The sequence below is a fragment of the Cetorhinus maximus genome, chromosome 8 (genome assembly GCF_964194155.1).
Source record: "Cetorhinus maximus chromosome 8, sCetMax3.hap1.1, whole genome shotgun sequence".
Classification (NCBI taxonomy): Eukaryota; Metazoa; Chordata; class Chondrichthyes; order Lamniformes; family Cetorhinidae; genus Cetorhinus; species Cetorhinus maximus.
The window spans coordinates 108,213,523-108,240,780 of NC_135886.1; the positions used below are offsets into that span (position 1 = coordinate 108,213,523).

General features: G+C 42.1%; 1 protein-coding gene across 9 annotated transcripts in view; it reads left to right on the forward strand.

The window, feature by feature from the left end:
• The first annotated feature begins 290 nt into the window (after nucleotides 1-290).
• Nucleotides 291-27,258, forward strand: part of LOC144683868 (phosphatidylinositol-binding clathrin assembly protein) — a 148,945-nt gene continuing 121,977 nt past the window's right edge. For 8 of the 9 annotated variants that reach the window (XM_078547382.1, XM_078547384.1, XM_078547385.1 and 5 more), the window contains exon 1: nucleotides 291-868. In XM_078547382.1, coding sequence (XP_078403508.1) covers nucleotides 739-868 — 130 coding nt within the window. In that variant the 5' untranslated portion in view covers nucleotides 291-738. Of the gene's footprint in view, nucleotides 869-1,072; nucleotides 1,198-27,258 lie in introns of those variants that run through there. The other variant, XM_078547386.1, reaches the window with a different exon arrangement.

A 27,258-nucleotide genomic window follows, 5' to 3' on the forward strand; every position in this document is an offset into this window, starting at 1 on the left:
TTGATCGTGTCGCCTTGCTGCATGCGTGGCTGTCCACACGTTTGCCTAAATGGTTTTCGACAAAAATCACTATCCCTTTAAAAAGTACTGGACGAGACCCAATTCGCAAATTAGCCTTATCCTCGCCATTTAAAACATGAATAAAACAAACGACTGAGTAACTTTATTGCTTCAAAAAAATTGTTCTTCAGTGTAAAATACTGTTTACTGAAGGCAGCCTAACCTGAGAGAGGGAGTTATTTTGAGTAGTTGCTGCAGTTCCACCTTAATCCCTGCCTGTCGTTTCCATCACCTGACAAAGCAGCTCCCAGCGCCGCAGTCGCCATTTTGGCGCTCAGTCCCCGCCCGAGAAGCGGAAGAAAAGCCGGGCGGGCGGTGGGAGGGGGGAGGAGGAGGAATCTCAAACCCTCGGAAATTATCACCGGGAGTCCCGTCAAATACTCTGAAACCAGACATGTGTGAAAATCGCACCTGTTCTGTCGGTTAATCACGTCGCTTCGAGTTTTCTAAGGAAGAAAAGAAAAACGTTCTTTTTTGGGATCACGCGCACGGCTTTTTTTTTGGAAAAAAAATAACGTATTTTTTTAATCCTTCCCCCTCCCTTTAAATTCTTCAATTCACGTTCTTCGTCAGTTTTTTAAAAATATATCTCGTCCGTGTGTGGACAGGAAGTGGGAGTTTCTGAAGATTTTTTTTTTGTCGCCTATTTACCTGGGGAAGGCTCGTTTGTATCGGATCATGTCGGGTCAGTCGATCACGGACCGGATCACGGCGGCCCAGCACAGTGTCACCGGCTCGGCTGTTACCAAGGCGGCCTGTAAAGCCACTACACACGAAGTGATGGGCCCTAAGAAGAAGCACCTTGATTGTGAGTACTCCAAGACAAGGCGCGCGCCGTGTGGTGGGGGGGGGGGGGGGGGTGGTGAGGAGACAGGCCTTCCAGTTGCTAAGTGACCGTCTCTCTGCCTGATTGTTAATGCCCATGCACTTACTGGTTCTTCTCTTAAATCAGACTGATTAAACGAAGAGTTTGTGAAGACACAAAACAATCCCAAGTACCCAATACGTTTAGTTTCACTAGTACTTGTCTTACTCCTCACAAACCTCCTTCCGTTGCAACATCTGAGGAGGAGTAACAATCGCAGCCTCTGTTATGTAGCAGAGAATGATTGTCCTGCTCAGTGAGAGAATTTGGAGGTAAGTAAACCTGAACTTGGACTGTGTCCCATTGAGTAGGAATAAGACTAGACCTATCAGCTGTCCATAATTTGTTGTGGAACACATTTCTTTCAAAAGTTGAGACTTTTTAAAGTATGTGACTCTTAAAATTAAAAGTAACGCCAATTACTTAATATATATCTTTTGATTACATTTGATTTTATTTTAATGTTTCCCTCAGTTCTGTATAAAACAGAACTTGGGAATTGCGCTATGTAGCAGGGTGCAATTGAAATTGAGACAATAGTGAAAATTTACTGCTAGCCCTGACACACTGCCACCTGTGGAATGAATGCAACATTAAAAGAGGGTTCGCACAGTGCTATGCACCCAGACTTTGATACAACACCTGGAATCAATGGGGATAGAGGGTGAAACCAAATCAGGGTTAAGATAGTACCTTACCTAGAGAAAAGAGTTAAACTTCAAGTTACTATAATGGTTTCAATGAGTGACTGGGTCATGTCCTCCCTCATATGTCTAGGTGAATGAAGAGTGACATGCAGCTCTTCATTTACTCCTTCATTGACAAGAGCAAGTTAGAGCTTGGTTAGTATCTTTGGTAAATTGGTGGTGCGTTACAGATTACTCAGGAGTCTGAGTTGCTGTTTCAACATGCGTTTTTACATGTATGCTGTAGTATGGAGCTATGCATAGTGATGGTAGCAGCTTCAACTTTATTTCCATTACTTGGCTGACCAGGAATTTCTCCTGCTCCTACTGCCTGCCATTGGCATGTGTTGCAAGAATTTGAAGGTTGATAATCAACCTGTTTAGCTGAGTTATGGATGCATCTTCCTTGGCTAACAAGTCCTGAGGTGGGACTTGAACTTGGAACTTCTGACTTAGGCAGAGATGCTGACACTGTGCCACAAGACCACCTCTTTGGTAAGTAAGAGGCTAAAATATAGGCTAAGTTTTCCCAGCTAATATCTGATCTTAAAAAGATCATTTGGCGAAAATACAACATGGGTTTTTCACTGGTGGATTTGAATTGTACATTAAATTTTAAGAATCAAGAAAAGTTACAGCATGTTTTGATAACGTGGTAAATATGTCAGCTATATTTGATTTTGACAACAAAATGAGTCACAAATAAGTTACAGGTATTGGGTTATGGGGGGGGGGGGGGGGTGGTTCATGTTGTCAAAATTAAAGAACCAATGTGCTCTTCTGTACAAAGAAACTTGAATAAATGTACTCAATCCATTTCACAAGTTTGCATGGCACATCTGGTTCAGTGATTGCAATTAATGGAAATGAAAAAGATTCAATCTCCTATAGATTTTTAGCCTGCTCTTCTCATTTGTAACAGTGTAATGCAGTTTTAAAATTGACAGTTATCCCAGGAAGTAATTGTTGCCAAACTATGTGCGATCTTTTTGGATGTGGGGATGGATTACAACGAAATAATTGCCACATGACTTCTACAAGCTGGGAAGACTATAGTCTCATTGTCATTAACGACAAGTAATTTGGCTATGATGATGCTCACAGTAAGTTCATGAGTATGCTTTTATATGTACAAGAAGTCAATGGAGTTGGGAGAGAGACTTCAAATATTCACTTAACAGAGCTACCTAGTTATCGAAGTCTGCAACAACATTGCAACAGGTAACATAGCAAAACTGAATGGGAACTGTTAAAGTAGGTACGTTGCCAGAAAAGGAAGTAAACATTTTGGACAGGAAGTATGCGTCTTGCACAATTTTAATACTATATAAATGGACACACAGCATGTTAATACATGATGTTTATTCCAAAAGTTGGCGGAATGCGGTGGTGTTTTTTTTTAATAAGATATAAGCCAGAACTTTAGTTTAATAATTCCATAAAGATTTTTTGACCAAAATAATGAATAACTATGGTGTCTACTGCACATCACAAAAATTACTTCGAGTTTCTCAGTTATTACCTTGTCTTTCCCTTCCCCAGACATAAACAAAAACTGAAATTTTATTGGTATTATGCAATGTCATTGACTTGACACATTAATTCTATCATCCTGTCTCTACAAAGTCTTTGATATGCTCAGTGTTTCCAGTATTTCTGTTTCTATTCCATATTTACAGAATCTGCGGTATTTTGCTTTTTGTTTGCCAAATGGTGCTGCTATTTCTCTTGAAGATATTGCTCACTAACTGGTTTAAAAATCAGTAGGTGCTGGTTGCCCTCTACTAACTTATCAGAGGTGCTGTTTGTCATGTCTGAACCTTGATCTTGACATCAGGCATTTCACTGCAAACAGGTATCACAGTAACCTTGATTCTATTCTCGCCCAACATAGACTTTGTTCAGCAGGATCATTGTACGATTTGAGAAAGGTGACCAAATACCCCCTTTTAGGAAGCAACTTTTAGGGGGCATCATGGAGTATATTTGAATCTAATTGTTAAATCTTTTCAATGCATGTCTAAGCTTTGCTCTAAATTTCATTCTTTTGCTTGCAAGGTTTAGGATCCAATCACCTGATGTCTTGCTGAGAAATAAAATACTGCAGGTTCTGAAACAAACACAGAAAATGTTAGAAATACTCAGCAGGTCAGGCAGTATCAGTAGATAACTTTCAGTTATTTATAAGTCTTTGCAGACTTATGTCTGCTGACCTGTGCCTTGCTGACCTTTGTTAGTACAATGGCACATCAAAATTATTCAGGAGAATAAAGTGGTGAATGCTGAGTCCTTCTAACTTCAGTGGTACACCTGGTCCCTTGTTAAAATTTGCTGCCATCCTAGATGTTGGTTAAATTGCACCTCAGAATACTGTCTGAAAGTGACCTGATTGTAGAAAACCTACTGAACATCACTAAGAAGAAGTAATCTTTGAGTTTGCAGTGCACTCACACTGCTTTTTGACATTGCAAGTTCTTTTCTCATCTGTATCTACAAATACTAATGCTGCTGATTTTAAGGTTGATATTGTTGCAATGTCTGTGACCTAAGGATATGTTACAGTATCAAAATTTTCAAAACAAGAAATAATCTCTCGCATTTGCGGTTGCACATGGTATAAGATTCTGTTGCATGATAGAGTAAGTATGAAGCTGAATATCTTGTTTTATTTTATCTTTTAGGGGCTTAAAATGTAAAGGCACTTGAAATTGGGATCCTTTTAAAAACAAGTACAGTTAAAATAGAAGCTTTTTCCACTCTTGTTTGAAAATGGAAGGCTGTGGGCAAGGGGCAAAGATCTTTGTTCAGAAATCAATTAAGGTAATGATGCTTTGAAGATTGGAGCATGTTTGAAAGTGCTAATACATGCAGCTTGACAGATGGAGATGTATTTTCTGTCACTCTGAAGTGACTGACTTAACTATAGGTTGCAGATGATACAGTAGTCCATGGTTTGCAGCTGTATGTTTGTGTCCAAAGATTCTGAAGAAAGAAATGAGGACCTGACTAAAGTCAAAATTCTGTGGAAAGGAAAGTTATGTCATAGGACTGTAGGATTGCAGAATTTATAATATGAGATGAAATTATTAACTGTTGGAGAAATGTTAGTTAATTTGGGCCAGTTAGTGTAGATTTCTAAAAGGCAAGTCATACTTGACTGTTCGTCAGAATATTCTATAGAGGTCAGAGTCTGTACAAAGGAAATGTGGTGAATGTAGTTTTATCTAAATTTTCGAAAGTACTTGATACAGTACTAAATAAGAGACTTATGCTAAAGATAGTACATATTATTGTGGCCAAATGGACAGATAGTTGAAAGACTAATGAAATGGATAAAGGTTTCTCGGATTGGAAGGATATTGGGTTCCGTGGGTTCCGAAGGGCTTTAGTTTGGAGTTGCCTTTATTTTGGTACATACCGTAAATTCTCTGAATTTGGGAATATCTAGGCAATATTTAAACTTGCTGATATGAAATTAAATATATGGCAAATTGTGATGAGGATGTTCAAAGATGGCGGGATGGACAGGTAAGTGACAGGTGCGGCTTAATAGAGAGAAATGTGAAGTAATACATCCTGAAGTAAGTATATAAGAAATAAAATATACCTTAACTGGCAAGATTTTTAAATATAATTGAACAGAGGGACCTTAATGTGCAGATGCACAAGTCTTTAAAGGTAGCAGTGAGAGTAGATAATACTGTACAAGAGACAAATGGCAACTTTATATTGTATTGAGAGGAGTAGAGTACAAAAGCAAGGAGGCACTGTTGTATTCCAAGAGATCTTTGGCCACAGTTGGCAATGTTATATACTGTTTTGGACATTCCATTTTAGGAAAGATATAAAATCAGTAGGAAAGGTATAATCGCAGGATGTTATGTACCTGCGAAATTGTAATTATGAAAAAGTCTTGAAGTTAGGGCCTTTTCCACTGAAACTGAGAAGTTTGAAGCCTGCAAGATTTTTTTTTCGAAGCGTTGTTACAACAAACACTTGTAACATTTTATTTTATCAGTGCTTTATAAATACAAGGCACCTCACATGAGTGTAGTAAAGCAGAATTTGACACCCAGCTACAAAGGATACCAGGAAAGATGATCAAAATATGACTAGATTTTCACTACCAAAGCAGGTAGCTCGAGTCGGAAGCAGATCATAGGTAGCCTTAAGGGTGGGTGAGTACCGAGGCAGACTGGTTAGAAGGCCCACCTCGATTCTCTGGGGCTTGTCCCCGTTGTTTTAGAAGTTGTTAAGCCCACTAGCCCTCACCCCTCACACCTGCTCATCCACCACCCACTCCCAATGGCACCTCCATGCCATCTCATACCCCATTCCACCTTCATATCCAGTATTCACCAGGGGGAGACCTCAGGAGCCATGTGGAGATGAAAACAATAATTTCTAACAATGTAATACAGCCCTCATTCATGCACAACTGATACTGGAAGAAAATTCCCATTCATGAAGTCCATTCAAAGATTTTAAATCTCATTGTGTTCAATGTTAGCAAAACAAACAAACTTCTATGCAGTAACTACTTCAAAGGCACCTAACTCTTTTAAAGCTTCCTTAAACTGTCAATCAAAATGTGAACACAGCCTCTGCTGAGATAAGTGCTTTTGAAACTCAACTAAGCATTCAGTGAGCTGAGTTGCAATAACAACTCCGGGGAAATGTCAACAAAGAACTCTACAAATGGTTTTTTCCCCCTTAACCTACACCAGATGGCCTGTCAATCAAAGCAACCCAGCAGAGGATTTTTTTTTAACTGACAGATTCAGCCTGTTTTTTTTCCTCCATGTTTAAAGGGATGGGGATTTTAAAACGTTCTGATCATGTCATTAAACAAACCCTATCCACCCTTCAAGAAAGTTTGCATCTACTCCATCAATTTGTGACTCCCAAATTGCAGGTTAAGGCCCTTGGATCAGTGAAAATGAGGTCTCTTTGAACTGAGGACTAATTACAAATGGCCCCGCTGAGTTCAGGTTCCTTCCTGTGTGATACATTCTCTGCTCCCTTCCCCTGCTGGCAAATATGGGGTCTGTCAGAAATGGTGGGGGTTGATCTTCCACATCCAGGCCCTGCTCGCCATTTTTAAAGATCTCTGGAATCAACCTGACTCAGTCACAGTCCACCCATCAGTCAAAGGTGTAGGTTTTAAGGAGTTAATTAAAGGAGGAAAGAATGCGGAAAGGTTCATTGAGGGAATTCCAGAGGTTGGAGCCTTGGCAGCTGAAGGCACAGTTATCAATGGGAGCAATTAAAATCAGGGATTCCCAAAAGGCCAGAATTAGAGGAGCACAGATACTGCAGAGGAATGTGGGATTGGTGGAGATGACAGAGGTAGGGAGGGGCGAAGCCATAGACGGTATTTGTAAACAAGGATGGCAATTTTAAAAGCGAGACATTGCTTAGCCAAGAGCTGTTGTCAGTCAGCAAGCAAAGGGGTGTTGGGTGAACAGGACTAAGTGCGAATTTGGACATGGGCAGCAGACTTTTAGGCGACCTCACGTATACAGAGGGTAGGATGTGGAGGTTGGCAAAGAGCGTGTTAGAATAGTCAAGTTTAGAGGTAACAATTCATCAGTGAGATTTTCAGCAGCAGATGAGCTGAGACGATGCAAATCGGGCAATGTTACGGAGGGGGATAGGGCAGTCTTGGTGATGTTGCAGATGATCAGAAGCTTATCTTGGAGCCAAATATGACACCCAGGTTATGAACCGTCATAGAGGTCTACAGCACAGAAAAAGGCCCTTCGAGCCTGCGCCGGTCACACAAGTACCTAACTATTCTAATCCCATTTTCCAGCACCAGGCCTTGTATGCCATGGCATCGCAAGTGCACATCCAAATACTTATTAAATGTTATGAGGGTTTCAGCCTCTACCACCTTTTCAGGCAGAGTTCCAGATTCCCACCACCTCTGGGTGAAAAATTCTAAACCTCCTGCCCCTTACCTTAAATCTGTGCCCCTGGTTATTGATCCCACCACCAAGGGGAAAAGTTCCTTCCTGTCTACCCTATCTGTGCCCCTCAATTTCATACACCTCAATCATGTCCCTCTATCTCCTCTGCTCCAGGGAAAATAACCCCAGTCTATCCAATCTCTCTTCATAACTAAAACTCTCCAGCCCAGGCAACATCCTGGTAAATCTCCTCTGCACTCTCTTGTGCAATCACATCCTTCCTATAATGCGGATTCCAGAACTGCACGCAATACTCTAGCTGTGGCCTAACCAGCATTTTATACAGTTCCAGCATAACCTCCCTGGTCTTATATTCTATGCCTCAGCTAATAAAGGCAAGTATCCCTTCTTAACCACCTTATCTACCAGTCCTGCTACCTTAAGGGACCAGTGGACATGCACACCAAGGTCCCTTTGATCCTCGGTACTTCCCAGGGTCCTACCATTCATCGTGTATTCGTGTGCCTTGTTTGTCCTGCCCAAGTGCATCACCTCACACTTATCCGGATTAAATTCTATTTGCCACTAACCAGCCCATCTATATCCTCCTGTAATCTAAGGCTATCCTCCTCACTATTTACCACCCCGCCAATTTTCATGTCATCCGCGAACTTACTGATCAACCCTCCTCCATTCAAGTCTAAAGTGTTTATATGTACCACAAACAGCAAGGGACCCAACACTGATCCCTACGGAACCTCACTGAATACAGGCATCCAGTCACAAAAACACCCCTCAACCATCACTCTCTGCTTCCTGCCACTTGGCCAATTCTGTATCCAATTTGCCAAATTGCCTTGGATCCCATGGGCTCTTACCTTCATTATCAATCTCCCATGTGGGACCTTATCAAAAGCCTTGCTGAAGTCCAAGTAGACTACATCAAATGCATTGCCCTCATCTACACACCTGGTCACCTCTTCGAAAAATTCAATCAAATCGGTCAGACATGACCTCCCCTTAACAAAACCATGTTGATTGTCCTTGATTAATCCCTGCCTCTCCAAGTGTAGATTAATTCTGCCCCTCAGAATTGCTTCCAATAGTTCCCATCACTGAGGTTAGACTGACTGGTCTGCCGTTCCCTGGTTTATCCCTTCCTCCCTTCTTGAATAATGGTACCACATTGGCTGCCCTGCAGTCCTCTGGCACCTCTCCTGTGGCCAGAGAGGTATTGAAAATCATTGCCAGTGCCCCTGCTAACTCCTCCCTTGGCTCACACAACAGCTTGGGATACATTTCATCCAGGCCTGGAGATTTATCTACTTTTAAGCCTGCCAGACCACTTAGGACCTCCTCTCTTTCTATGCTAATTTCTTTAATTATATCACAGACGTTCTGCCAGATTTCCATACCCACATTGTCCCTTTCACATGTGAACACTGACACAAAGTATTCATTTAGAACCCTACCTAGGTCTTCCAGCTCCACACACAAATTACCACTGTGGTCCTTAATGGGCCCTACTCTTTCCCTAGTTATCCTCTTACTCTTAATGTACTTGTAAAATAACTTTGGCAGGTAAAATAAAGGAAAATCCAATGTTCTTTCATGCCCCCTTTTTGCTCTCCTAATTTCCTTTTTAAGTTCCCCCCTACACATTCTATACTCCTCTAGGGCTTCTGCAGTTTTGAACCCTCGGTATCTGCCAAAAGCCTCCCTTTTTCTCTTTATCCAATCCTGTATATCCCTCGACATCCAGGGTTCCCTGGATTTGTTGGTCCCACCCTTTATCTTTACTGCAATATTTTGGCCCTGTACTCTCCCTGTTTCCTTCTTGAATGACTGTTCTGCTCTGATGCAAATTTACCTATAAATAGCTGCTCCCAGTCCACTCTGGCCAAATCATATCTGATCTTATTAAAATTGGCCTTCCCCCAATTTAGAACTGATTTCTGGCCCATCCTTGTCCTTTTCCATAACAACCTTAAATCTAACGGAGTTATGATCACTATCTGCAAAATGCTCCCCCACTGATACCTCTACCACTTGCCCGGCTTCAATCCCTAAAATTAAGTCCAGGACCACCCCCTCTCTTGTAGGACCTTCTAGTATTGGCTTAAAAAGCTCTCCTGGATGCATTTTAAGAATTCTGCTCCCTCTAAACCTATCACATTATGACTAACCCAGTTAATGTTGGGGAAGTTGAAATCCCCCACTATTACTACCCTATTATTTTTACACTTCTCTGAAATTTGCCTACATGTCTGCTCTCCTATTTCTCTCTGACTGTTTGTTTGGGGGGCTATAGTACACTCCCAGCAATGTGATTGCTCTTTTTTTAAGTTCTACCCATTTGGCTTAATTTGAGGAGCCTACTGAGATGTCATCCCTCCTTACTGCTGTGATTGATTCCTTGATCAATATTGCGACACCCCCTTCTCTTTTACCTCCTTCCCTGTCTCGCTTGAATACCCTATATCCTGGAATATTAAGCTGCCAATCCTGCCCCTCTCTCAATCATGTCTCTGTGATAGCAATGACATCATTCTTCCAAGTGTTAATTTGTGCCCTCAACTTGTGCCTTATTCATCAGACTCCTTGCATTAAAATAAATACCTTCCAACCTTGTCAAACTCCCTTGTGCCTTAACTGGCCTATAATTTCTATGCCTTCCAGACTCACTTGCTCTCTCTTCTAATTTTGGCTGTGCATCTCCCCCTGCTGAAACTCCTCTCAGGATCCCATCCCCCTGCCAAGTTAGTTTAAACCCTCCCCAACAGCACCAGCAAACCTCCCCGCAAGGATGTTGGTCCCATTCCGGTTCAGGTGCAACCCATCCGCCTTGTACAGGACCCACCGCCCCAGAAACAGTCCCAATGTACCAGAAATCTAAAGCCCTCCCTCCTGCACCATCTCTCCAGCCACGCATTCATCTGGATTAACCCCCTATTTCTATACTTACTAGCGCGTGCAGAGATTACTACCATTGAGGTCCTGTTTTATAATCTGCTTCCTAGCTACCTAAATTCTGCTTGCAGGACCTCATCCCTCGTTCTACCTATGTCGTTGGTACCAATATGTACCACGATCTCTGTCTGTTTGCCTTCCCCCTTTAGAATGCTCTGCAGCCGTTCAGTGACATCCTTGACTCTGGCACCAGGGAGGCAATATACCATCCTGGAGTCACATCTACGACCGCAGAAACGCCTTTGTGTTCTCCTTACTATCGAGTCTCCTGCCACTATTGCTCTTCCCCTCTTTTTCCTCCCACCCTGTGCAGCTGAGCCACTCAGTGCCATGACCATGGCTGCACTCCCCAGAGGAACTGTCACTCTCTCTGTTTTTCAACACAGAAAAACGGTTATCAAACGATAAGCACCCTGGGGATTTCCTGACTACCTGTCTGACACCTTTCTTCTGACTGGTGGTCACCCATTCCTTTTCTGTCTGCACTGCCGTAAGCTCTGGGGTGACCATGTCTAAAAATGTGCTATCCACAAAACTCTCAGCCTCGCAGATGCACCTCAGTGCCTCCAGCTGCCTCTCAAGCTCAGAAACTCAGAGCTCAAGCAGCTGCAGCTGGTGGCACTTCCTGCACATGTGGTCGGTCAGAGCGCAAGGAGCGTATAGGATTTCCCACATGTTGCAGGCGGTACATAACACGGGTCTGAGCTGCCCTGCCATGCCTCTAGTTAAAAAAACCCGTACTTTTAAGTTAAAAACAGTAAAAAAAAGTTAAATTATTTATGTACTTTAAATAAAAACTAGAACTCTTACCTTTCCTTAGCTTAATCTATTTTAAACTGGAGAAAAACACTTACCCACTATTCACCAATCAGCTCTCAGCTTTGTGCTGACATCACTTTTTGAAGCTTCTCCGCACTCGCGCTGGTTCTGATCTCTCCGCTGCTCTCTCGCGCTGTCACTCTTGTTATTTTCAACAAGAACTGACTGCAGAACATTCTTCCCAGACTGCTTCACCACGATGCTGACTGCAGGACGCTCTTCCCAGACTTATTCAGCCTCAGACTGTTGTCAGGGATATGGGTGGAGTTGGTGGCTAGGGAAGAGAGTTAAGCTAAATAGTGAAATGGTATGGGACAAAAGTTTAGAATTAAACTAAATGACCCTTGGAGTACAGCACTGGCACATATGTGAATTTATATTTCTATGCAGTAAGATTCTGTGATTATTAACCAAGCAAATGTCCGTTGTAAAGTTTGAGAGATTTTTGTATTGTTCTTGTATTGATGTTTAAAGTAATCAAAGTTGATGGGGTAATACCATTTCTAGTGATTTTTTTTTCCCTTCATTCATGGGATGTGGATGTTGATAGCAAGGCCAGCATTTATTGCCCTTCCCCAATTGTTTTAGAGAAGATGGCAGTGAGCTGCTTTCTTGAACTGCTGCAGTCCATGTGCTGTAGATGTACTGACTGTACTGCTAGGGAGCTCCAGGATTTTGACCCAGCAGTAAAGAATGAATGGCGATTTAGTTCCAGGTCAGGTTGATGCGTGACTTGGAGGGGAATTTGCAGGTGGTGGTTGTCTGTTGCCCTTGTCCTTCAAGGTGTTAGAGGCCAGGGTTTGGAAGGTACTACCGAAGTGAGTCACTGGAATACATCTTGCCAATGGTACACACTATTGTCATTCTATTTGGATGGTTAGAAGTAAACCTTTAAGATGGTGGATGGGTCAAGCAAGCTGCTTAACCCTGGATGGTATCAAATTGCTTGGGTGTTGGAGCTGCATCCATCCAGGCAAGTGTAGATGGTGGACAGGCTTCAGGGATTGGGTGTTCAGTTACTCATTCTCAGCCTCTCACCTGCTCTTGTAACCATAGTATTTATGTGGCTGGTCCAGTTAAGTTTCTTTCAGTGGTGGTTCTAGGATGATGCTGATGGTGGGGGACTCTGCAGTGGTAATCCCATTGAATGTCAAGGGAGATTGTCTCTTGTTGGAGATGATCATCGCCTGGAAATTGCGATGTCAATGTTATTTGCCACTTATTAGCCCAAGCATGCATGTTGTCCAAGTCTTGCTGCAGGCACAACTAGGAGTTGTGAATAGAATCAAATATTGTGCAATCATCAACGACCATTCCTCCTCCTGACCTTATTGATGAAGTAGCTGTAGATGGTCCTAAGACACTCACTTGAGGAACTCCTGCAGTAATGTCCTGGAGCTGAGATCACTGACTTCCAACAACCACAGCCATCTCCCTTTTGCGCTAGGTATCACTCCAGCCAGCGGAGAGTTTTCCCATTGACTCCAGTTTTGCTAGGGTTCCTTGATGCCACACTTGGTCAAATCCTGCCTTGATATCAAGGGCAGTCATTCTCACCTTATGCCTGGACTTCAGCTCTTTTGTCCATGTTTGAGCCAAGACTGTAATGAGGTCAGGAGCTGAGTGGCCCTATCACTACACCACTTAATATTATATCTTTGATTTAATATATTTACCATACTGTTTATCTTTCTACTTGCCTGCTAATTATTATAGTGTTAGCTTGTATACAGTGGTCTGGCTGTGTGATAGCTTTCACCTTCTGAGATGACAGAAGGATGTGGTAGACAACTGATGTATTTATTCTCCAATAAAGTATTTATCAGTAGTCTCCAATTCTGCTTAGCTCGTACATTGCAGAGAATACAGACACAAAGTTTGGCCTGTAAGGGACTTTGTTTGCTTAGGGAAACTGCTGTTGAGCTGTGAATACCAGTGGTGTGGACACAGGAAGATTGAACTACAACAATATTGTATAACAATGACATTTGTATTTATTTAGACCTTTTAACATTTAAAAAACACCCAAGGCATTATGGAGAGGTAAGGTAGAGGATTTAAAGAGGGAATTATACTCCCTGGTCAAAGCCACAGCTACGAATGGTTAGGTAAAGTGGAGAGGATACAAAAATGACTAGAGTCAGAGTAAGAGAGAGTTTGATCTATGGGGGTTGTAGAACTGGTGATTCTTACAGAGATTGGATGGAGCAAGAGCATGAATTTAAGGCATTGAGGGACCGGGAACTAATGGAGGTCAGCAAGGAAAGGGATGTTGGATGAGCAGGATTTGGGAGATGGGAGTAAGATATAGGCAAGTGAGCATGGTTGAGCTGGTTTGCAGAGGGTGGAGAGTGAAACCAGCCAGTGTGTGTCGGAATAATCCAAGTCAGGGGTGACACATACATGGAAGAGGACGTAAGCAGCAGATGGGCTGAAGCAGGATAATGGAGAAAAACTCTGGAGGAGCTGTAGTCGGCCATACCAAAAACTGAAAGAGTTTGAGGTGGCAGTAGAATCGCTTTGGTCGCAATGGCAGAGGATGTCATTTGTAAATTTGGTTAGAGATGTTTCATTATTGTGGCAGGGACAGAAAACTGATCGCAAAAGTAGCAACCTGGGAGTTGCAGGAAAGATTGGAGGAAATTTGGGAGGTGACTGCACATTCAAGAATTTTAGAGACAGAAGGGATGTTGGAGATGGAGTGTTAGTTTGCAAGAACAGAAGAGTCAATGGTGGATTTTGAAAGTGAAGGGGACAGTATTTGAGAAGAGGGAACCATTTGCAATGTCTTTTAGCCCATGAATGTCTCACTTTATGTCTGAACAACTAGTATTCTATGTGATTATGAAAATTATTTTGCAAGCAGTTCTTGGCAGTGTCACAATAAATGCAACTTCTGTCTTGTGTAACCTGTTCACTTTACTTGAAGTTGATGATGAAATCTTGAATCTGTCCAACATTATTTAAGTTGTCAATGTACAATTTGGGTACGTTTATGGGATCGTAAAATTCATTTCATCCACTTATGAAAACTGGATACCAGACTGTACAGCCATTTTTTTCTTTGTTTTGCAGTGATTTATTTCTGCTTTGATATTTCATTCACTGTACCTGCTGTATCTTGACTGGTTTCTCCCTGGATTATTGACATTCAGGGAGGGAAGAAAGGAAGAAATAGGTTGGGGAAAAGGAGGGGATTACAGGGGGAAGGTGGAAGGTAATCTCAGCATGTAGAAAATCAATGATGTCTGATCAAATGTTATATAAGTTTAGTCTTGACATATTCCCACTATAAATCTGTGGCAGTCCTTACTTCCCTTCCCCTTACAATCTGCAGGCTTTTAAAATCTAAATTTGGTGTCTAAGTACTGCTACCTATTGAATCTTCTCTTCATCCTTGGTCATGCTTTGCACCTAGGGGCGTGGGCCTTCTTCTAAGTTTCTCAATAATAACACTGCATAGCCTTGATGACTCTGATCAGGGTTCAATATACATGGGAGTGACGGATGAATTTTGCATTCAATGCCACAAGTAGCCCAAGAAAAATTTGTGGGGAGAAAAAATTCATAAGAAAGGTTGCTCCAATACAACATGCTCCTGAGTGGGGGAGAAACCGAATATATGAGTAGTTGTTCCTCCAATCTTAGATACTGTCTCTGGAGGACCTTCAGCCATTGGAGGAGGTCAATGGGGTGGGGTGGGTGGGAGGGTGGTGAGTGAATGTTGGATTCATGGCTGCCTGCCTGCCCGCCCAGCATTGAGTCTCTCATTTCTTTAATACACTTTAATGCTTCAAGAACAGTTTGGTTTCTGACTTAAATCTTTAGATCTGCTTTACCTTCAAGAGCCCCTGAAAACCAAAAAAGTAGCCCCCAAAAATCAAAAGATAGCCCTTGAGATAATCTCAAAAAGAGCCCTTGAGGAGGGAAAAAATATGTTGATCCCTGATTCTGATGTAATTTATGACTTGGATAATAACCATTTGACTACTGTAACAGGGACAAAAATCAAATTGAATTGGTTCATAAGAGATAAAAGCAAAGAACTGCGGATGCTGGAAATCCAAAACAAAAACAGAAACAGAAATACCTGGAAAAACTCAGCAGGTCTAGCAGCATAGGCGGAGAAGAGCACAGTTGACGTTTCGAGTCCTCATGACCCTTCAACAGAACTAAGTAAAAATAGGAAAGGGGTGAAATATAAGCTGGTTTAAGGGCGGGGGGGGAGGGGGGGTTGTTGGGACAAGAAGCCAGTAATAGGTGGAGATAACCAAAAGATGTCACAGACAAAAGGACAAAGAGGTGTTGAAGGTGGTGATATTATCTATTATCTCGTCGGGACCTGGAAAAATTTATTAATTTTGCTTCCAATCTCCACCCCTCCATCATTTTCACATGGTCCATCTCTGACACTTCCCTTCCCTTCCTTGACCTCTCTGTCTCAATTTCTGGTGATAGACTGTCCACCAATGTCCATTACAAGCCTACCGACTCCCACAGCTACCTTGACTACAGCTCCTCACACCCCGCTTCCTGTAAGGACTCCATCCCATTCTCTCAGTTCCTTCGCCTCCATCGCATCTCTTCTGATGATGCCACTTTCAAAAACAGTTCCTCTGACATGTCCTCCTTCTTCCTTAACCGAGGTTTTCCACCACGGTAGTTGACAGGGCCCTCAACTGTGTCTGGCCCATCTCCCGTGCATCCGCCCTCACGCCTTCTCCTCCCTCCCAGAAACATGATAGGGTTCCCCTTGTCCTCACTTTTCACCCCACCTTCCTCTGCATTCAAAGGATCATCCTCCGCTATTTCCGCCAACTCCAGCATGATGCCACCACCAAACACATCTTCCCTTCACCCCCCCCCCCCCGGCGGCATTCCGTAGGGATCGTTCCCTCCGTGACACCCTGGTCCACTCCTCCATCACCCCCTACTCCTCAACCCCCTCCCACGGCACCTTCCCATGCAACCACAGAAGATGCAACACCTGCCCCTTCACTTCCTCTCTCCTCACCGTCCAAGGGCCCAAACACTCCTTTCAAGTGAAGCAGCATTTCCCTTGCACTTCCCTCAACTTAGTCTATTGCATTCGTTGCTCCCAATGCGGTTTCCTCTACATTGGAGAGACCAAACACAGACTGGGTGACCGCTTTGCAGAACACCTTCGGTCTGTCCGCAAGCATTACCCAGACCTCCCTGTCGCTTGCCATTTCAACACTCCACCCTGCTCTCATGCCCACATGTCTGTCCTTGGCTTGCTGCATTGTTGCAGTGAAGCTCAATGCAAACTGGAGGAACAGCACCTCATCTTCCGACTAGGCACTTTACAGCCTTTCGGACTGAATATTGAGTTCAACAATTTTAGATCATGAACTCTCTCCTCCATCCCCACCCCCTTTTCATTTCTTCCCCCTCCTTTTTGTTTTTTCCAATAATTTATAAGATTTTTCTTTTCCCACCTATTGTTTATTTCTACCTTTTAGCGTTTTTAGTATTCCTTCCCCCCACCCCACCCCCGCTAGGTCTATCTGTACCTTGTTTGTCCTGCTTTCTACTCTTAATTAGCACATTCCTTTAGATATTATCACCACCTTCAACACCCCTTTGTCCTTTTGTCTGTGACATCTTTTGGTTATCTCCACCTATTACTGGCTTCTTGTCCCAACAACTCTCTCCCCCCACCCACCCCCCCCACCCCCACCCAGCCCTTAAACCAGCTTATATTTCACCCCATTCCTATTTTTACTTAGTTCTGTTGAAGGGTCATGAGGACTCGAAACGTCAACTGTGCTCTTCTCCACCGATGCTGCCAGACCTGAGTTTTTCCAGGTATTTCTGTTTCTGTTTTTGTTTTGAGTTGGTTCAAATATTGTCTTTTGGGAAAGGATCACAGATTTGGGAGGTGAAAGTGCAATTGAGAATTTTGGAGTAGAAGGGGAAGTTGAAGATGGGGTAATAGTTTGTAAGGGTGGAGGGGAAATGACCTTGGTCAGACCTCATCTGAATGCATTCTCTCTTGGATGCCGCACCTCCAGAGAAAGTTATTGGTTTTTGAGTGGATACAGCATGGATTCGCAAAAGTGATACTTTAGAAAGTTAAATTATCAACACAGGTTACATAAACTTGTATTCTTTTGAGTTCAGAAGGTTGCAGTATGATGTAATTCAGGTACTTAAAATAATATGAGAGTTTAATAGAGTACGTGCAGAGAAGCTTTTGCCCAGGTGGCTGAATCAGAGCAATGGGGCATAATCTTGTAATTAAAACTAGACCGTTTGTGAATGAAATCAGGAAGGAATGTGTATTCAAGGAATATGGATCAAAGTCATATAAATGGAGTTGAGGTGCAAATTTAACTGATCTAATTGAATGGCAGAGCAAGCTTGAAGAGTTGAATGGGCTACTCCTCTACCTATGTTCTTCAATGTTTTTGTGTGTGTGCATAGGGATGTCAGGACTTAAGATTTTATTTTTGCCTTCCCATAAATTCTAACTGCTGGGGAGAGTTGCTGTAAGGAGATTCTGATTGTGGGAGCAGGAGTAGGCCCCCATTCAGCCCCTCAAATCTGCTCCACCATTCAACTAGATCAAAGCTGATAGTCTATCTCAATGCCATTTTCCCACACTTTCCCCATATCCCTTGATGTCGTTAGCCTTTAGAAATGTATCAATCTCTGCCTTGAACACACTCAATGACTGAGCTTCCACAGCCCTCTGTGTAGAGAATGCCACAGATTAACTATCCTCTGAGTGAAGAAGTTCTTCCTCCTCTCAGTCCTAAGTGGCTTGTCCCTTATTCTGAGACTGTGCCCCTGGTTCTACACCCCCCCACCCAAGCCAGGGGAAACATCCTTTCTGCATCCACTCTGCCCAGCCTCTTAAGAATTTTGCAAGTTTCAATGAGATCACCTCTCATTCTTCTAAACTCTAGAGAATACGGGCCCAGTCTTCTCAATCTCTCCTCCTAGACAGTCCAGCCATCCCAGGAATTAGTTTGGTAAACCTCAGCTGCACTCTCTCTATGACTAGTATATCCTTCCTTGGGTTAAAGGACCAAAACTACACAATACTCCAGGTGCAGTCTAATCAAGGTTCTATATAATTGAAGCAAGACATCTTTACTCCTGTACTCAAATCCCCTTGCGATGAAGGCCAACATACCATTTGCCTTCCTAATTGCTTGCTGCACCTGCATGTCACCTTTCAGTGACTTATGAACAAGGACATGGAGGTCCCCTTGGACATCAACACTTCCCAATCTCTCGCCATTTAAGAAATACTCTGCACCTCCGTCTTCTCTCCAAAGTGGATAACCTTGCACTTATTCATGTGATATTCTGCCTGCTATGTTCTTGCCCACTCACTAAGCCTGCCCTCTTGAAACATATTTGCATCATCCCAACACACATTCCCACCTGGCTTTGTGTCATCAACAAACTTGGAAATATTACAGATCATTGATATAGATTGTGAGCAGCTGGGGCCCAAGAACTGTTCTTTGCAGAACCCCAATAGTCACAGCCTGTCAACCTGAGAACGACCCATTTATTCCTACTGTTTTCTGTCCGTTAACCAATCCTCAATCCATATTAGTATATTGCCCCTTATCCCAAGTGCTCTAATTTTGTTTAATAATCATCTATGTGGAACCTTATGAAAAGCTTTCTGAAAATCCAAATACACCACATCCATTGGTTCTCCCTTATCTATTTTGTTAGTAATAGCCTCAAAAAAAAACTCCAACAGGTTTGTCAAACATGATTTTCCTTTCATAAATCCATGGACAGGGTCAACAATCAGATATTTATTTTCTGAGCGTCCAGTTATCACATCCTTTATAATACATTGAAGTATTTTCCCTACTACAGAAGTCAGACTGAGAGGTCTGTTCCCCATTTTCTGTGTCCACCCCCTTTCTTAAATAGTGAGGTTTACATTTTCAACCTTCCAATCTGCGGAAACCGTTCCAGAATCTATAGAATTTTTAAAGATGTATCCACTATCTCTAGCCACTTCTTTCAACACCCTGAGATACAGATCATCGGGGTGCTGGGATTTATCAACTTTTAGTCCCATTAATTTCTCTAGTACTACTATTTTGCTAATACTGATTTCTTTCAGTTCCTCACTCCTGCTATTCCCTTGACTGATCAAGCAGTCAGTGCCTTCAGAAGAGATCAAGAAAATTGAAATTAGTGATAAAGTGAGAGATGTGGAGGGGGTGGTGGGAAGGGTTAGCAACTTTCCATCAAACTTCAAGAGCCAGATTTTCGTGGAGTCGGGTCGACTCCAGAGACATTTAAAAATGGCGGGTAGGACCTGATTTCAGAAGTGCTGCCCCAGTTCTGACAGATCCCATTTTTGCCAGCGGGGGAAGGGGATGGGTGTGAATCACAGAGGCAGGAAGCCCAAACTTGGCAGGGCATTTTGAACTTAGCACTATGTTCAAACAGACCCCTTTTCTACTGTTACAGGGGTGTTAACCTGCGGTGTGGGAGTCATGAATTGATGGAGCGGATGTAAACTCTCTTCAAGGCAGACGATATCTGTTTAAGTGTCCTGCTCTGAAATTCTTTCTAGATCCCCAGTCCTTAAACATGAAAAACAACAGGCTTAAGCTGTCAGCGCTTATTTTTTTAAAAAACCCTCTTTTGGACTGCTTTGATTGACAGGCCATCTGGTGTAGGTTAGAACAAAAAACATTAACATCTATTCTTGCAGTTTCAATAGAGGTCATTGTCCACATTCCTCAACGGCTGTTAATACAGTTAAGGTCATTATGAATGCTTGATTGAGTTTCAAAAACTACAAAAGCACTTATCTCAAACGTAGGGACACTGAGTTCACATTTTGTTAAAGAGGCTATTAAAGGATTAGCTGCCTTGTAAGTGACTACTAAATAGAAGGTTGTTTTTCATAGCCGATTGACTGCTTGAGGGGATTTAAAATCTTTGAATGCGTTTCATGAATGGAAGCTCTTTTCAGCATCAAGTGTATATGAGTGAAAGCTATATTAGATTGTTAGAAGTTTATTTTTTTAATCTCCATATGTCTCCACAAGTCTGCCTATGGTGGACACTGGGTAAATGGCTATGAAGGTGGTATGAGGGGACATGGGGGTGTGGGCGAGGGCCATGGGTTGGCTTGGAGGGTCCATTGGGAGTGGGTGGGGTGTGAGGGCGAGAGGGCCTGACAACTTCTAAAACAACTGTGTCCACAACCCGGGGAACCGACACGGGCTTTCTAATCAGCCCATCTTGGGCTTTTCCCCCTCCCCTTCCCGTGGCAGTCTGCAGTCTACTTCTGGGGCCAGTGGGCCCTTTTAAACCGAGACAGGTCTGCTGATTCGGGAAATTTCCCGACTTAAGCTACCCACCTCGGTAGCGTAAACCTGGCCCCAGGTCTCCCATTGTTTCTTCGTTCCAAATCCAGCAAATGACATGAAAAGCCTGTTTTAAAAAAAACGCCTGCTGCGTTGAACAGCATAGTGCAATGTGCAGATGTTGTAATAAGAACTTTGGACCAGCACCTAACCACAAGATGATTGCTAAATGTACCGATAGCTGATGGTCCAGTCACTGTTAAATTCAAACTTGGTGTGGCGGGGACAGGGGGAGATGCAATGGTGCGTTGTCTGCTTCCAGCTCCGTAATATCCCCTGTCTCCACCTCTGCTTTACCTGTTGCTGAAATATTTATCCATGCTTTGTTGCCACCACGTGTGACTCTTCTGACCAGTTTCCATACGCTAAGCTTGAGCTCATACAAAACTGTCCCTATATCCTAATTCACACCAAGTCCCGTTCATCCGTCATCCTGTGCTGCCATACGTGAGATTCTGGTCCACCAACGCCTCAGATCTAAAATTCTCATCCTTCTATTCAAATTCCTCCATGCCTTTCTCCTTCATGTCTCTAATGTTCTTCAGCCCTCTGAGAGCTCTATTTCTCCAATTCTGGTCTTGAATGCCCTCCTAACTTCCTTTGACCCTACAATGGCAGCCATCCCTTCAGCTGTTTAGGACTGAAGCTCTGGAATTACCTCCCTAAACTTGTCTTTCCATCTCTCTCTCGTCCTTATGATGCTCTTTGATTTAATTTTTTGTTTACCTTTTGTGATATCATCACCTTTGGCTTTGTGGCATTTCTTTTTGTCAAATTATCTCTGATGAAGCATCATGACTTTACTACTCTAAAGATGCAATATAATTGTTGTGTTGAGTGGAAGTTCCAGAAAGTAGGGCCAAAAGAACTGAAATATTTGCCACTTTTGGTGGAATGGAAGCAAGGGTTGGAAGCAAGGGATGCACAGTGGAGTTGAAGGCACTGACGGTTTTAGTTGGGACAAAAGAATGGAGGTGATCAGAGCCTGGTGAGTGATGATGGAGGGATTTGTAGATGATGATTTATGTTTCTTGGGTGTAGTTTGTTTTGGGGAGTGGTTTTGTATTAGAATTAATTCCTGATTTTATTCACTTGATCTCGGTATCTCTGAACTATGTACATAATGATGGAATCTTATATGTGCTGGGAAAGACTTGATTACCATTTACACTCTCCCTCCCTATCATACAGTCAGCTAAGAATATTGCATGGGTGATTTCCCTGGCTTCCACTGATGCTTCTCGGAAACCAGCCACTAACTGTCATGCAGCCGGTGATGGCATCGCTCTTCCCCCGATCAGTGGAGAGATTTCTGAGAGATACAAACCTAGGATCTTGCAAGCTTATGTGGCTGCAATCCATATTCTACTGTTTTAAAAGAAAAACAGGAGTCAGAAAGGGTGCAGGAAAAACAAAAACTGCTGGAAGCACTCAACAGATAAGGCAGGATCTGTGGAGAGAGAAATAGAATTAACATTTCAGGTCTGTGAACTTTCTTCAGAAGGGGTCACATTCATCATCAAAGTTGAATTCTAGAGACTCCCATCTTGGCATCCTGTGCATTCTGAATGATTTTGCCACTTCTATTCTGCATGGCTGATTAATGCAAACATTACTTTTTGTCTAAAGTTAATCGTGATTTTAATTTATTTTTTTCAATTTACTTTTCACTCATCTACTTTTACCCACTGACTTTGTTAACTGGCTTACTTCACAATGTTTAGTGCACTGGTGTTTAACTGAACTCTGCATCGATTCTCCACTAATTCTTTTCTTTTAATATTACAATCAAAGCAAAGCTAAATTTTCAGGTGCTTGTTCTTTCTGCAATTACTCCTGGAAAGTCAACGTTGTGCATCTTGAAAGAGTATTCAGTGTCCTAACCCTATTTATTGAAGGGTATCAAATTTGAATGAAGCAATCAATTGCCCTGACCCAGTAATTTTTTTCTGTGGTAAATGCCCTAGAAGGAGAATTTATGCAATCAAAATAAAGCTGTTGGATAAGTGGGATAAAAGCTCTTGAATTGATCTGAGAATTTAAGCTTTAAAAGAAAACTGGTGTAGAAGAATGCTAATAATGAAATTCTCTTTCTTCCCCTCCCCAACCACCCACCCACCCACCCATATGAACAGCCTTTGGTACTAGGAAGCTGTGAAACTCTCATAATGAGATGGAACACATTTCTTGTTCCTAATATTCGCATTGTATCAGTGTAGGCCATTGTTTCCTGTACTTCCCATCTTAATGACCATTCTTGGTGAAGTTAACAGCTATGCTTTGTATGCATGGAAATTAAAATAGAGTTGTATAATCTTCATTCACTTATTCAGGTTTAGATCCCACAAAGCGAATACTTTCATCCTGTTGACCTTAATTGAAACTAGGTACAGGAGTGAAAAGGATAGTATGCCACCCTGCTGCACCACCTTACTCCTCAATTGAAATTTTAAAACCGTTTACTCTGAGCTAATTCTAAAGAAACTGAGCATTATTCAAACGAATATTTTGGAGTACATTGACAAATCCCTTGTCAATGTACTCCAAATTACTCCAAGCATTTGACATAGGATTATCCCTGTGGGCTTCAGGAGCCCACTTTGTGGGGAACAGTCACTTGGCTGGAATTTTCCCTGAATTGGCCTATTAATGGACAGAGGGTGAACTTATCATCTAATTAAGGACAGCGGGAGGCTTCTCAAAGCTGGAGGGCCAATGGGAGGCTCTCCATAGGGTGCCTGCAGATGTCACCAGGCACACAAGCTTAGAAGCCTGAAGCGTTGGCATCTAGGTCTGCAGCTGGGAAGCTGCCTCAAGGCAGATGCCTTATTCCTTGCTACCACCGGGAGCCCCTCTAACAATAGGCCTTAATAGATCTTTAGTTGAATTGACTACCCACCATTTGCAGGCAGGTAGCCTTGCCATTCACCCCACATCCGCACCTGGGAAAATGGCCCAATAGCAGGATGCAGGCAGGAACCAGCATTCTGGCCAACAGCCCGAAATTCTGCCTGCACCTCTGTTCGATGATTGTTTAAGTATTGCAGAATTCAGTTGGATCCTTTGGATGGGGAGAATGAGAAGATGCATGGTGCCACTTGCAAATCACCCAATTCACTTCGCTTAGAATTATGAAACAGAGAACTGTTTCACGATGACTGGGATTGAGACAAGATGCCTTGAGTAGAATTTTTTTTAACCTTAATTTGAAGCTTTGCTTGGAGTTTCTGTACCTAGTGTCTCAACTGGGAATTCCAGAAGTGGGTAAGTTAGTGTGTAGCATAGCATGGACTTAACCATGATAACGTAGGTGGAAGGCTAGGGCTTGCCCTTTGACTTTTCTGTTTTGAGTAAAAGAAAATCGCTTATTGTTCATAATCTGGCCAGAAATTATATTTGGCATCTTGTAATATATCAGTGAATGTTTTACAGCTGTCTTTGGGGGAAAAACATACTAGTAAATTTTCTGTGGTGGTCATGGGTAGCCTGGGACCTCGGGTGCAGTTTCTGATATTTGCTGTGGTTTCACTGCAGCCGGTGGGTGATATGCCTGCCTGCTCCATGAATACAAATTTATTTCAAATTTATTTACCTTCAAATTTATTGAAGGTAGTCACATGACAGATAATATGAATATTACAGTAAATGAGGGCTAAATGAGTAAATGTTTACTATTTATCTGCAACTTTTCAAAGTTTGCTTGTATTGCAAGTAATTATGTTCACTCCACAAAATCCCTTGCCCTCTGTTATTTACATTATTTTTCTCTTCCACTGACAATTTTGCAGTATTAAGGTACAAGTGCATTGTTTATTCTTTTTTTCTCCAAGACCTTCTCAATTACTTACTAATACAACAAATTATTTTCCCTTAGCTTCATCACAAAGTACAGAACCATCATAGAAAATGTTTCTCCTGTCGTAGCTAAACTGCCATGGTTTGCAACTTGTTGTCAGAACCAAAGTGTCTTGAAATATCTCCAGGCCTAAGTGCAAATATCAGTCCACCATGGCAGGAAAACATGTTGTGCAAATTATGATTTAGCCACGTTTGGTCACATCAATCCTGAAAGTGCACTTGTGAAACTTTAGAAAATCAGCAGTGTCTATTTTAAAAGTTCTTATCCTGACTGCTGCAGAATCATTTATCCCTGATACCCTTTGAGTGCTTACCCTGCTCCTTTTGCTACACATCCATGAGAGCATTCCTATCCATTCCTTTTGCTTGTGGCATCCCCTATTGTTTCCACACACAATCCACCCTGCCACCAACACCACATCCAGAAACCCCTTCCTGGTATTCCCACAACCTTGGATCCCTCCTACTCCCATACCTTGGACTCCCTGGCAGCCCTTATCATGGCTACCCAAGTCCTGGTATTCCTTCCCAATGTGGTCGCAACCATATTGCTCTGTAAAATGGTCTCAAACAGTAAAGATGAAATTAATCACATAGTTAAACAAACATGTAATAGTAAAAAAGTCACTGTTTTGCAGATTTCTTGAAAATATACTCAAATGTGGAATTTGAGCCCAAATCCCACGGTTATTAACAAAAACTCAAAATATCCTGGTAATTCATATGGCCTGATAATATGTTGTACCCAAATACAAGAAAAAATATAGCAGCAACTCACTATTAGCAATACCACAGAAAATCTTCTACTTTCCAGTGAATTATATTGCACCAGACCTGTGGAATATTTTCAAGTTAATGCAATTTTCAAGTTTGATTTTGATGAATTCATACACCTTTGGATTAATACAAAAAGCTAAAAGCTACTGCGGATGCTGGAAATCCAAAACAAAAACAGAATTACCTGGAAAAACTCAGCAGGTCTGGCAGCATCGGCGGAGAAGAAATCAGTTAACGTTTCGAGCCTTCATGGCCCTTCGGCAGAACTGAAGCATAGTTAGAAGAAGGGAGAAATATAAATTGGTTTAAGGTGGGTGGGGGGGGGGCGGAGAGAGAGACATTGAGGGTGTGGTGATTGTGGAGATGAGCAGATAATCAAAAGATGTCACAGACAAAAGGGTCAAAGAGGTGTTGAAGGTGGTGATATTTGTCTGAGAAAAGTGCTAATTAAGAATGGAAGACAGGATATTCAAAGTACAGCTCTAGTGGGGGTGGGGTGGAAAGACTAACAAGGTTTTAGTTTTAGATTTAAAAATAATGGAAATAGGATTAATGTCTATCTTGATGTGTTGCATATTTTGTTTAGCATACAAATGGAGCATCAGATTTGAAGCAATTAATTCAAAAGAAATGAACTCTGAAATCTATCTTTGTTATTGGTGAGGCTCATGGTAATTTGGGAGTAAGTGAGACTTTCAGACTGTGCGGGTGTTTTGATTTCCTGGTCTGCCAGTGTTGATTTGTGGCTTGTCTTTGTTCTTACAACTTATTTTGCCTCTACTTTGCTGAAGATACTAAATTTGCTCCTCTTCTGTACTTTCAAATGTTTTGTTTTGTTTGATCTTTGATCAGCCAGTATCAGCAAGTTATTCATTCAACCTTTGACTACTGCAACCAAGACTGCTCTCACCTGCTGTTCTCTTGTGCACATTTTCCTGCAGGAGCTACTTGATGATAGTTGGAGCAGAAAAATAGAATTTTTTTCATATCCCCTCGCTTAGGCCACTTGTGTTCCAATTTTACCTCTGTCAGTAGAAAAACAGATAACTGATGTAAGAGAGAATTGTTCTGGAGAAGTCATATTGGACTGGAAATGTTAACTTTATATCTATCTCCACAGATCCTGCCAGACCTGTTGAATTTTTCCAGCACTTGTTTTTATTTCAGATTTCCAACAGTATTTTGTTTTTATTGACAATTGGCTATTTGTTTCCCATCACTTGGTTTTAAAGTTACTATATAGTGCAAACCTGATTTTGCACCTTAGCAGGAATAGTGCTGCCTGCATCCATATTTTGAATATATGAATTACCTTTTTTCGTTTTTGCTCCTTTCCGGAGTGTACTCTTTCTTGCTGGTTATAGTTGCTTTAGCGTCCATAACTTTGTTATCCTGTCAAGTGGCTGTCCTCACTTTGTGAGCTTATTGTGGGTGCTGGCAAGTTTTTTTGATCACAGAGGGCATCCCATTAGAGATTGATCCTGTCTAATTTGGCACCTAGGCGATTGTGTTTTCCAACAGGAAACCAGATCAACAGATATAATCTGGCTGATTTCTTCCCCTGCAACCTGACCATAGTAACCAGTTGTAGCCCTAGTGCCTGATATCTACTGGTCGTCTTGAAAACTAAATATCTAATTTCCTTGAGAATTTTAAGCCCACTGTACGATGACAAGGACTGTAGGGGGATATATGTAGACAGTTGAAATTTAAAAAGAATAGTTACGGAGAGGAGGAATGTATGTTGGCGTGCTACTTACCAGGTCAGTTTTTTTAAGAATAATGATAAGGGAGGTGCAATCACTTGGCTGTAGGAAGAATTGTGTTTTTTTTTTACAGATCTGCCATTTGAAATTACTTCTATAATTTTTTTCCCTGCAAAAATTATCTTGACCTATTTAGAAAGGCACCATGCCATAAATTGAAAG